Raw genomic sequence first — 13,458 nt, 5'->3', positions numbered from 1 at the left:
TTAAAGCAGCCTATTGTGGCATAAAAAAAGAATTCATGGGATCCCTGGGTGGCACAGCGGTTTAGCGCCTGCCTTTGGCCCAGGGCGCGATCCTGGAGACCCGGGATCGAATCCCACGTCAGGCTCCCGGCATGGAGCCTGCTTCTCCCTCTGCCTATGTCTCTGCCTCTCTCTCTCTCTCTCTCTCTCTCTGTGTGACTATCATAAATTAAAAAAAAAAAAAAAAAAGAATTCATGCCCTTGAAATGTCCTCCAAATATATCTAGTTGTCTAGTGAGGGCGATACTACTTTAATCCTTTATATATGTCACTAAAGACTTACTTCTTTCTGTGTCTGGACCCCTCAGAAATCAATATTCTAATTAGAAAACAGTAGCTAATCCAACCAAATGCTAATAAATGAGAGTTGTGATTTATCTAGCAATAGGGAAACAGCTCAGCATTAACAATTAAAAGGTCCGTAGAGGAGAGAGGTTTTTTTTGTTTTGTTTTGTTTTGTTTTTTATTCTTCCCCTTAGCTGATTGAGGTCAGCCAGATGCTATTAATAGTCCTCTAGCTAATGGCTATCTGTTTGAGAATTGTCATTAAGTCCATAGTTTAGGAACTTTTACCTCTGAAATTCATAGGCTTTATTCTATTTTCCAATGATAAGGATAAGGAAATGGTGTTGTGAGTTCAACTTGAATATACCTATCCACAAAGACCAAATCACATCATAACTTACCAAGGCACTCTTCAGACTTCATTATAAAAATGCAGAATTTAAAATAACCAATGCAACTGTAAGAAATATTAGTGAAAATATAGAGCCAAAATGGTTGACTAAATCCTGTTGCACTCCAGTCATTTCATAGAGTTATAGCATAAAGTTGAAGTTTACATCAAAGGCATGAGTTTGCAATTAGCTGAACAAGGCCCTTCAGAAATCTCCAAAGAATTACTTTTTCTACATTAAACAAATCAACTGAGTAGTTACCTTTACTTTAGTCTGAATGGGCAGAATCAAGAGGGGAGGGATAGTATGTCTAAATCAAATTGAATGGTGATTTAGAGAACATTTTCCAGAAGGACCCTCTTTGGGAAATGCAACTCAGTACTAGTGCATATTTCAGTGGAGGGTTTGTCATTCTCAGTAGAAGGTGTTTGCACGTTTTAAGTGTTTTCTTTTGATATTCTCTATTTCATCTAATATGGTCTACTTACATGATATCCTAGCAAGTCCCTGAACCTGCCATATTGTTTCATTACACCAAGCATTTGTTCAAACTGTTTCTACTATGTAGATGGCCTTGTCTGGCCCTCAACTGCTCAAGACCTAGCTTTCATGTAATTTCCTCTATTCAGCCTACTGCCACCACTGCCCTCCAACCTGATGAAACTGATAACCACTTTCTTTGGGCTTCCATCTTACCTGTACATCTTTCTGTCTTAACATTAGTAAACATTTACTTCCACTCAATTGGTTTCCTGTTCATATCTCCCCAGGAAGAAAGTCTAATATCTATTCAGATAAATAATACCTATATGTTTGCTGAATATACAAGTGATTATTTAACCACTATTGAACATCTGTTCTTTGCCCATACTTGCTAGAAGTAAAAAAGACATAGATTTTTAAAAAATCTCTATTCTCAATGAGTTCATGACCCAGTGAGAAAGAATAGACTTCTATACAACTAAACTCAGCAAGCCTAAGATTGAGGTCTGGGCAAGTGTTTAGACTGAGCTGTTAATTTGCAAGGCAGTGAACACATAAAGCTCCCATATTGTAATATATCTTCTATGGTTTTCATAATCCAAACACACCTGCTTCAATCATATGTTTCACGTTGCTTACTAATGTCTTCTTGGCATAGACTAAACCTATGCCTCTCAAATTAACATGCACAGAAAACATCCCATGATTTTATTAAAACGCAGACTAACTCTGATTCAGTAGGTCTGTGGCAAGGACTGAGATTCTGCATTTCTAACAAGTTCCCAGGGGATGCCAGTATTGCTGGTCCATAGACCATGCTTTGAGGATCAGAACTCTAAACATGACAAGTCATGTCAGTATATACACATTGTTGAAGTGGCACCAGTTTTGGAAAAGCTCCCGCTGCTCCTTTCCTAAATAATCTTCTAAGTATAATTAAACATGATGAAAGTTACACCAAGAGAGGTAAGATTCAGTAGTGCTTCCTCCAAAACTGATGACTGGAAATGGTTACTTCTTAGCCTTTTCAATGGCTATACTCAAGAGGTCTTTGCTCCTGCACTTGAGGTCTGCTGGTACCAGAAGACTGTGGTCTGAGTATGTAGCAAGATTTTCCCAAATATTCAAGATTGCCATTTTTAAGTCTACCCCATATTTACACAATAATACCCAGGCCCTTCCTGTAAGTGGAGATATCTTTTAACAAAACTACAAGACCTTATCACCTTAAACAATCATAAAGGAAATACTTTTTTAACGCAACTTGTTTAAAACAAACTTTGTAAGGTATCCATGGAAATCTAATTTCTTATTAAATCTTAATGGTTCCTATGACATCTGTTTACTTTTTCAGTTTGTAAAAGAGTGTGCAATTCACCATCAAGTCAAAATTCACGGGGAGCCCTGGTGGCTCAGCAGTTTAGTGCTGCCTTCAGCCCAGGGCGTGATCCTGGAGACCCGGGATGGAGTTCCATGTCGGGCTCTCTGCATGGAGCCTGCTTCTCCCTCTGCCTGTGTCTCTGCCTCTTTCTGTGTGTCTCCCATGAATAAATAAATAAAATATTTTTTTAAATCCTTTAAAAAAAGTCAAAATTCACTAGACCATGAGACTTTGGACTCCCCCATTCTACCTATACATCTTTTTTCATGTGTCAGTTTTGAACTATCCTTCCACAAAATCAAGATCCCTATTTGATCCCTATTTGGGCTGTCCTCTTTCAAAGTGCTCTTTCTCTTTCCCTCACTACTCCAACCAGACCAAGGGTCCCTTGCATATCTTTCCCTAACTATGTAGAGAAGACATTACAACTCCTCTTGGCAGCTATCCAACACTACCTTAACTACAATAATATGTTATTTGAGAGGCAATCTTGGTTATTTAGTTTTCTCTTGCACAGGTAGTTATTGTGTCACTTTCCCTGACAACACACCAGTGAATGGAACAGTAGTAGAATTGTTTTTATCATGTAGGACATTTGGAAGGCACTGGATGCCTTAGCTTCCTTGATGTCAAAGTAGGAGTGAACTCTTCTAAGTGTTCTTTGTTCCTTCTCACCACTCATGGTCTCATTTAGGTTAATGCCAAAGACGATGAAGGTGTCCTTGTTGGATCCTGGGACAATATCTATGCATATGGTGTTCCCCCATCAGCTTGGACTGGAAGCGTTGACATTCTGTTGGAATACCAGAGTACTAAGAGTCCAGTCCGGTATGGTCAGTGCTGGGTTTTTGCTGGTGTCTTTAACACATGTAAGTAGCCAATTGAGTCACATTTTTTTTAATGTAAAGGGAATTTTACTTCGAGACATTTTATCTATAAACTGTCAAAGAGACCTAGCAACCCCTGTTAGCTCTCTAGAATTTATAGATGGCTATTCTGGGATGTAGTCAATGCATAATTAAATTGTACTGGGCCAAATATGCTCATAGTTTCTCTTTGACTGCAGAATCATTATAGAAAGAATGATGGACTACTTCCTACATAATCCATCATTCAACACCCAGAGAAATGGGGGTCCCAGGGGCCAAGAAATGATGTGAGGGAAAGGATACGCCATTTTCTTTTCAGTAATCCATCCACATTTTAAAAAGATTAAGTTAACAAATTTTAAAATAATAAAAGATACATACTGCTTATTTGTAATTGAAGTGTTATAAATATGTTTATTAGCTTATTGTTTACCATTGAGTTTTATAAATATATGCACTTAATTTTTACCCTAGCTGTGGGAGGGATTGTGACAGGTGGTTTCATCTCCATTTTTACATGGGAATCTCAATGCCTCTGAGCAATTAGATATCAGAACTTAATGAACAATCTTTACTCCCCACTTTCCCTTCTGGTTTTTAATCTACGCAACATCTAATCTATAGAGGAAAACATATGGGAACAGAATTATTCTCTTTAGCTTCATGCATCATTTTTTGAAATGCCATTTGCCAGGCTAGGCCTAGACAATATTATTGTTAATTCAGTGAATATTTTTAAAAATACATTTATTTCAGTATGTCTTCCTCATTGGTAATGATTTTCATTCAGTTGCCATTTCTACAGCCTTGGAAAAAACATTAAGCTCAAGTTGAAGTGTCCTTTCTGCTTGCTCTTTAATAAAGAATGTTTTACCTAGTTAGCATTTTTCTTTTAATCAGAAAATCAAGGAGGGATTGGAGGCTGGAAGCCAGGATGAGGTCATTTTTTATAAATGATCATGAAGCCTCTCAGTTTTAGCTCAAAGTGTGATAGTCCAAGATTAGTCAGTGATCCAAGTGGGAAGAAATTGTAGGTCTTGTATTGTGCTTTTTGTTTTTCTGTGGTGTTAAACTGAGTAAGACTATTTTCTTAGCCATTTGGGTACCCAAAGGCAAAGGAATATATTTCCTGAGAGTAATAAAGGCCAGTATATCAGTTTCCTAGAGTGCCGGTCTCTGAGGTCCTAGATAGAAGCTGAACTTCTTGATGGGCTAACGATTAGAGGTAGCTCCCCCTCCCTCAAAGTTCCCAAACCCAGACTATATAGAGGATGCTCAATAGGAGCAGCCACTCTTAGGAAATACTTCCAGGAAAACAGAAAAGATCCTCTGCCTTGTGTTTTCCTGCTGCCTACAATTTCAAGACCCCAGTGTAATTCTTTAGGGCTTAGAACCAGATAAAATAGTGAACACTTTCCATCTATTTATGCTTTTTGTATGAAAGTGTCATTAGATCTGTTCTTGAAAACAGGCTTTGGTGGTAAGCTAAGAAAAGACAGAAACACAATGTGAAGGAAATCATGGTAAGAATAAACCCTAGTAGAGAAGTTGGAAGGAAGGAGGCACTGGTGGCCCAGTGTCAGGCTTCATCTGTCTTAAAATTATGAGTTGGGCAAAGTCTGGAATGAGTCTCATTCTGTGAATTAGTGATAAGCCAGAAATAGAGCTAGAGTGCCAATCATCTTACTGGTAAAGCTGTGACTTGAATGGTCTGTGAATCAATATAAGAAGAGGGAAGTAGGAAGGAGGTGGTGGCTGCGATCATTTTTGTTCGGGGTATTAAGATTAAATCAGTTAGTGAGGACACTTGAATGCTACCAGACTTGAGTTTGGACTTCCAAGGTTGTTCTATTGAAGGAAGTGGATTGCTTATGGTTAAAAATGCTAAACTACTCTGAGAAAAAAAGGCAAGCCAAGCCATTAATCTTAAAATTGTCACCTGAATTATTTTCAATGAGCCCTGATGTCTGGCATCCTGGGAGCCAGAGAGGGCATTTGGATTGAGTTTAATCAATAGGTACATATGGCAAGAGATGCATCCAGGTAATTTATTATCTAGCAATTAAAATGAATCTGTAGTGTCACCCTCCACCAAGTGTCACGAGAGCAAATTCCAGCCAGGAGAGCAAACTCCACTGAGGACCTCTGTTGTAACTTCCTATTAGCTGAGATTTTTTTTTCCAGTTAATTTTATTTTTTATTAGAGGTAGAATTTAGTGAATCAGCAGTTGCATAAAACATCCAGTGCTCATTATGTCAACTGCCCTCCTTAATGCCCATCACCCAATTTTTCTTTCCCCATATCCCTTTCCCCTCCAGCAAACTTCAGTTTATTTCCTAGAGTCCAGCGTCTCCTATGAATTGCTTCTCTCTCAATTTTCATCTTATTTTTCCTTCCCTTCCCTGATGTTCATCTGTTTCATTTCTTAAATTCCACATAGGAGTGAAGTCATATGGTATTTGTCTTTCTTCAGGGTGCCTGGTCTGACTACAGCTCAGGTCATGATCTCAGGGTCCTGAGATTAAGTCCCACAACAGGCCCCACTCAGTGGAGAGGCTGCTTGTCCTTCTTCCCCCTTTGCTTCTCCTCCTGTTTGTGCTCTCTCTGTCTCCCCAATAAATAAATAAAATCTGGCTGAGTTTTTTAAAAATTTTATTTTCAGGAACATAGTCCCATTAGATGGACTAAAACAATACTATATTAATGATTGTATGATTAGCAACTAAACAATTAGAACCTCATTATTGGGATTTTATTCCTTTTATTCCATTTATTCTGAATGATCACACAGCAAGGTTTCTTCTCTCCATAGTCCTGAGCTTTGACAATAGTTCCCCTTCTTCGGTATGGGACATTTGAGGATAACATGTGCAAAGGGGCTTTTCTTATTGTTCATGAAGGAAGCCCCTTATGAGAAGGAATTGTTCACTATGTATTTATTAAATTTTGGTGATGGGCTTAGTTATGGTCTGTCCTTTCCTGCAGTTTTGCGATGCCTTGGGATACCAGCAAGAGTCATTACCAATTACTTCTCGGCCCATGACAATGATGCCAACTTGCAAATGGACATCTTCCTGGAAGAAGATGGGAACGTGAACTCCAAACTCACCAAGGATTCAGTGTGGTGAGTTTGATTTACAAGGGCACTTGCTGATATCAAATTAAAGTGACATTACACATTTACCACAAGACAGACTGGGTCTAATGTTTTTTCCCTTCTATTTTAAGGACTATTCAATACCATAGGCAGAAATGTCTGATTGGGAAAGATTGTTTTTAGCGAATGAATGAGAAATGTTACTGAACTGGCAGTTTGCGTTTCTAGTAATGAAGATTGATCATTGCATTACAACAGCAGCCACCAAAAAGGTCATAGTTTTAGCTATGCCTTTAGGCTAGAGCCCGTACTAGTTCCTCTCTACTTAGTATAAGAATATTATTGGTGAATGACAGAGAGAGGGGAGCCGAGCATTCTCTATGTCAAGACTATAGGAGTAATATAGCTAGCATTTATTAAGCACTTACTGTGTACCAGTGTCTGTGTGTAAATGATCACATCTTATTCTTTTAACAGCTGTATCATGTGGGTGCTTATTAGTATCTCCACTTACAGAGGAGGAAACTGAAGCCCAGAGGGGTTTAAAGTAATTTGCTCAAGGTCATATATCTGATAAGCTGAGAATAAAATCAAAGTGATTCTGACCCTTAACCACATTTTTTGCCTTGCAGTATGGGATTGCTCTTTTTTTTTCTTTTTAAGATTTACTTATTTATATTTGAGAGAAAGCATTCAACTGAGGGAAGAGGCAGAGAGAGAGAAAATATCAAGCAGACTCCCCGCTAAGCATAGAGCCTGACCTGGGGCTCGATCTCACAACTCCCAAGGTCACGACCTGAACCAAAAATCAAGAGTCAAATGCTCAACCAACTGACCCACCAAGCCACCCTTGAGATTGCTCTTTGAATATAAAGATGTGGTTCTCTGTGATTTGTGACTCCATCTTTTAAACAGGGATAACAATGGGAATAAAGTTGAAATTGTCACTAATACCAACCACATAGTTCTTATACTGCCCTGAGCAGCTGCATCACAAGCTGGCTATGTGGAGTTTAAGATCCCAAAGAAATTTCCTTTGTCCATGGGACCCACTCAGTCCAGAACAATATTCTAAAAATCCAAAGGTAAAGGTTATTTATGAAGGTAGGTATGGGGGGAAATTGCCACACATTGAACTAGTTGGAATAAAAATGTGTCCCCCATGGATGTTCTTTATAAGTAATAAAGCTAAAACACTGTCAGTTGCAAGAGCATCCAAATGGGGATGGGAGGAAGTTACAAGCTCATTTTAAGAGAAATTAAAAGTTAGAAGTGTCTTAACTCCCCTGTGTTACAGAAATGGATCACAGTTGTAAGAGCAGTATTAACTTGCCAGTACTGGTAAACGCTCATTGGAGGATGTGGAAAAAAGGAAATCAGGGAACTAGTTGCAGAATGCTACTATGAATAAAAAATAGCGCAGTTCATTTGAAGGAAATAAGCTGAGCAATGACAAGCAAGAGAGTACGGACAAGACCAAACCTCTCCTCTGTAAATTGAACAGCAATTTAAAGCATCATTTAAGCCCTTGGAATAGCAGTATAGCCCCCCTGCATGTATATGGAATGACAAAAACAGACGAAAATAGCCACCCCAAAAGCTTGTCATGACAGTCAAAAATGGCAAATGAGAATTATTTGGTATTCTGTATTGTGTACCTTTCCTTACACACACACACACACACAATGCCTTTGGAGCCAACTGCAGTTCGAAATTATGCCTTCTTTTTTCCTTAATCTAAATGCTTCCACCATGAGTCCCCAAGGGCACCCAAACAAATAACCCCATGAAGCCCCAAACAAAATTGATACCAAATTGTGAAGCTGATAGATCTTGCTCTTGGTAACCCTCTTGTCTTTCAGTTTCCTACTCTGAATTGCTTTCTCTGTCCCTCTCAATCTTTGCTCCCTCATTGCCTTCCGCAGTTGCCCCATCATTCTGGGACTATGTTCCCTGGTCTGGGAGCCTCATTTGTCCTCCATCATCGGACCACTGTCTGAAGCTCCTTTTCCCTCCCCTTGCTTGGTGCCTGAGTGGGTTTTCAATAGATGATGACTGATGTCTAACAAGCTGATGTGAACCCAACTTGGGACATGTCTGACCCAAGGGCTCCATCAGGTTTGAGTCCAAAGCTTAGCTCTGCCACTGAGCATCTGTGTGACCTTGGGCAAGGCACAACCTCTCTGTGCCTCTTTCTTCCTCTAAAGTAGAGGTGAGAACATATAATGTTTGTCCTTCTCCGACTGACTTACTTCACTCAGCATAATACCCTCCAGTTCCATCCACGTTGAAGCAAATGGTGGGTATTTGTCATTTCTAATAGCTGAGTAATATTCCATTGTATACATAAACCACATCTTCTTTATCCATTCATCTTTCGTTGGACACCGAGGCTCCTTCCACAGTTTGGCTATCGTGGCCATTGCTGCTATAAACATCGGGGTGCAGGTGTCCCGGCGTTTCATTGCATTTGTATCTTTGGGGTAAATCCCCAACAGTGCAATTGCTGGGTCGTAGGGCAGGTATATTTTTAACTGTTTGAGGAACCTCCATACAGTTTTCCAGAGTGGCTGCACCAGTTCACATTCCCACCAACAGTATAAGAGGGTTCCCTTTTCTCCGCATCCTCTCCAACATTTGTTGTTTCCTGCCTTGTTAATTTTCCCCATTCTCACGGGCACTGGGTGTTATTCTGTATGTTAGTAAATTGAACACCAATAAAAAATAAATTAAAAAAAATAAAGTAGAGGTGACAATTTCCTAGTTCACTCAGCCCAGAGCTGAGCATAACAGGTGCCTAATGAATGTTAGCTGTCATTATTGCCTTTATTATTAGTCACACAGCTGGAATTGCTTGGAGGCAATATGTTGCCATCAACCTAAGCACATTCTAGCAGTCAGGGAAAAGAGGGGTGTCCCATGTCCTCAGATGACTATGCCATTTCTATACAGTTGGGTTATTTTTAAAACAAAAGCAGAAATTTGTGTATTCCCCACACACACCCCAGAGCAAATACTAGTAGACCCTACAAACTAAAGACGTTCCATAAAACCAAAAGAACTTCTAGGATCCTCCCTGACTGAGAAAGCTGGTGGAGACTTTCCCTAGACACATCTATTGGTACACGGTCACCACCACTGCACCTCCACACAAGCTCTGGCTTAGACAGTGATTCGCTGTGTGACCTTGAGAAAATGACTTCACCTCTCTGAGCTTCTTCTTCAGTAGAGTGAGGGCAACCCTTTCCCTGATGGGGTAGCTGTAACAATTAAATGAGGTCATACAGGTAAAGTCCTTACCATAGTGCTGGGCCCAGAGGGAGTGTTCCTTGGTGCCTACTAATCAGATCAGATTAGTAGTGGCCACCAGCAAGAAGCAAGAGCTGTCTGAGCTATAGGTTGGTGAGCAAGGGAGAAGGCTGACAGAAGCTGAGGGCAAGGAGGGCTGAGGTGATTTGGTGGGCATCAGCTGATCATTGAGAGGCCAGTACAACATGGCTGGCAAAACACAGCCTAATGAATTTCCTAGAAGGGGTCTCAGGAGCAAGTGGCCTTCCCCAAGCCCCCAGACTCACTTTCCTACACAGGCTCCAGACAGACAGACTCTCCCCAACTCCTTCCTGGTTTGTGCCCTCCCTGCTCTGGCTCCTCCTCTCTTTCTAAAGGCAACCAGAATGACTTCTTGGTTTCTTTGTCTTGTGCCTCTACCATCTCTTTAACACTGAGATGGTACATAATTAGTGGTGAATTAATTTGTCCAGCTGGGTCTCTGTGACCCAGGGTGTTGTCCTCCCCGTGACTCAGCCAAGTCCAGCATGGCCAACGCAGAAGTAAGCCAGTAAGAAGGATTCAGAGAGAATGAACACGCAAGAATGCTTTTGAGGGCATATATGCTCAACACTCCCCAAGGCTAAGGGGGACAAAGGGTGGATTTCAGCCCATACCCTCTCTTCCCCTTAGCACCACAGACCATGGAGGAGGGCTGACTGCTTATGTGCCTGCTTCCTGGTTTGGCACCTCAGTTCCCTCCGTGGTGGATTTCCCCTCAGAGAGTGCCTCACCTTGCAGGGAGCAGCAATTTTGCAGAGTATCCACCCTTAATATCCATAAAGGGAAGAGTCTTCTTAGCGATTCAGGAGAAGGAGGGGCCAAGGAAATTTAGAAGGCACAGCTGGACAGAGTAATTGGACCTCACTATAGCAAATGAAATTCTGAGTGGACCAACCCAAGGTAACATATCCTTCAAGGGGCAATTTAAGCTGCCTGCCTCTCATGTGCCAATGGATTTTGAATTATGTGCAACCTCTGGAGGAAGGCATCTATGAATCACTGCAGACAGTTTAATGAAGATGCTTGCACAATGTTTAGCTATAGTGCAAACAGTGAATAGGGATACGAGGGCTCATTGAGGAGGAACATGGCTCACCCCAATGTGCAAGGGTAAACTGACAGTTTGGCCTCCCCTTGAAAGAGCTCACCTCGTTATGTGACTATCACAGTGGAAATGGAAACAATTTTAAAAGAAAGAGATGGTGGCACTTGTTAGTGTCTTGAAGGTATTTCACTGGAAAGGCTCTTCTAAATGAAAGCATTATGCTGTGTCCTTTTTGCTAGAGAGGATGTAGTCAGATTTGATGATTCTGGGTGAAAGGACTAAGCCCACCTCTTGGCTGGCCCCCACCAAACTGCAACCCCCATAAGGGAGAGCAATGTATAATCTAATTTATTTTCCTTTTTTTTGCCAGCGTGTAACAGGATGCAGGGCATAGAGCAAGGACTTCATAAATGGAATTGGTTGGAAGAAATTTTTGATGCTCATTTAACTGACTAAATGTCATGTAATCTATTTAACAAACACTATTGTGCACTAATATGTCCAAATACCAGATGCTAAGGATTCAGAGAGAAATTAGAGTCACCACCCTTGGGGAGCTTGATCCAATGTTCGTGGGTGACACGACCAGATGCAGAACTCTATAAAAAATATAGGATAGGCGGTAACATGAGCCAGGGGGCATGGGGATGAAGGGAACCGGCTTCCATCCTAAGTCCCAGGGAGCAAAGGGAAAGGCTGTTCACATGGGAAGTAGCCGTGGACTCAAAGCCATTATCCCCCCTGCAGTCTTCTGGTTGTGCTGTTCACAGATGGAATGCCTAGGAAATGACCTTGACCCACAGATGAAACCCAGGGGTACGTCTATAAGAGTCAAAAGCATTGAGATTAGACAACCAGAGATCAATCTGCTCTAAGGACATGGCAGGAAAGAATGAAAGCTCATGCAGAGTGAGCCTGTAATCTCATGACTACAGTTGTTGAATATCAAAACTCGTTCTAACTCACCTTCCAGCCCCTTGCCACCTCCTTCCTTTGCACCATCAAGAACATCTGGCTCTTGCCCACCTTCCTAAAGGAACTAATGCCCCCCAGGCTGTTAATTCAATGAGGAACAGGCGAAGTTAATACTGTTTAGGGGCGAGGATGCATCCCTGCTCTCCACCTATTACCACCTCTCTTACTTCTCTACCCTCTAGGCACTGTCTAATCCCAAGGGCACAAATGACACACGCTTCTGCCCACCCCACTTGAAGCTCCATTGTCAGGAGATGAACAACTTCTCTAGGGATGTGAGCAGGATGGAAAGGGGCACAGGTGGAAGAGGCTTAGAAGCTGGACTAAAAGGAGTCAAAGGATCTAGAAAGCTATTGGCTCCAAGGGGAATCTGGAACACTGTTGGCTGTTGAACTCTCTGAAACTAAGAGAGCAAGGGGTGGGTTTGTCTTAGAGGACTCAGGGGGCTGAACAGATGTGTGTACACCCAGGCCCATAGCTGACTGGTCAGCTTCTCAAATTCTGGTTGATGAGCCAATTGGCAGATGTAGAAAACATCCTAACTCAGAGCTTTAAACATTTTATGTGATACCAAAGATAATGTAAGAAAGGGCTAATACTGCAACAATTAGCAAGTCTTTATTTCCTTTTATTGCCTTTTCATTTAAAATTAAGTAGGGTTGATTAAACTGGCTTTTGTAATTTAATTTTTTAAAACAATTGTGAACTAGCAAATTTGTATTTATCAGTTTCAACTCAATGTTGAATTAGTCAGTGATCCAAGTGGAAAGTAATCGCAGTTTTATTTTGTTTTTCCCAGGGCATCATGGAAAAACACCAAATCAAGTCTAACTGTTCTTGAAATGTTGTCCTCCCCCTCTCTCTCCATGGTGCAAGGCAATATGATTAGCTCTGCCACTAATTAGCTGGGTCACATTGGGCAAGTTGCTTGATTTCTCTGGACCATAATTTTCTCACATGCAAATGTATGAGTTTGGTCTTAATGAGCTCGAGGGTCATTTCTAGCTCCCCAAAAAATTTTAATAAATTTCACTGTTCTTCCAATAAGGTCTTTCCTCCCATAAGCAGCATGTTCTACTACCTGCCCTGTTTGAAGACCTGCTCACCTGCACAGGGCCAGCTAGGATCCACCCACTCACATAAAGGTGTTGCTTTGCAAACTGACTTTACATCAGCTCACAAGGAAAACAAACAAACAAACAAACAAAAACAAAAATCACACACCACAGAAAAATTTTGTAGTTGTAATTTTGTAAAAAAGGACCTCAGTGTATCTGGTCCTTTTAAAAAAATTCCAACTTCTTTCAGTACTTGTTAAAAAGAGTACAGTTGTTATTGTTTTATTTTTTTTCACTCCAAATGCAAAAAACTCTGCTGTAATGGGTAATCTTCAATCCATGAACAAAGCTCTTTTGAAGTACATTTTAGAGCAGAAATTAAATAACCTTCACACTTGGGAGCCAGCAGTAGGTATAATACTGATCCTAATTTTCATTAGTCTCTGCACTCAGCATAGGGATTTGACCATTGTAGACATGTTTTTGAAACTTAGATGGATCTA

The 13,458-nt window shown here is 40.8% G+C and overlaps 1 protein-coding gene across 2 annotated transcripts in view; it reads left to right on the top strand.

Annotated features, from left to right (window-relative positions):
* F13A1 (coagulation factor XIII A chain) overlaps window positions 1-13,458 on the top strand; it is a 162,479-nt gene that overhangs the window by 91,479 nt on the left and 57,542 nt on the right. For both annotated transcript variants that reach the window (XM_038584097.1, XM_038584098.1), the window contains exons 8-9: window positions 3,275-3,449; window positions 6,436-6,574. In XM_038584097.1, coding sequence (XP_038440025.1) covers window positions 3,275-3,449; window positions 6,436-6,574 — 314 coding nt within the window. The remainder of the gene's footprint in view (window positions 1-3,274; window positions 3,450-6,435; window positions 6,575-13,458) is intronic.

Source organism: Canis lupus, chromosome 35, assembly GCF_011100685.1.
Source record: "Canis lupus familiaris isolate Mischka breed German Shepherd chromosome 35, alternate assembly UU_Cfam_GSD_1.0, whole genome shotgun sequence".
In the NCBI taxonomy this organism is placed as follows: Eukaryota; Metazoa; Chordata; class Mammalia; order Carnivora; family Canidae; genus Canis; species Canis lupus.
This window is presented reverse-complemented; position numbering and strand designations above follow the sequence as displayed.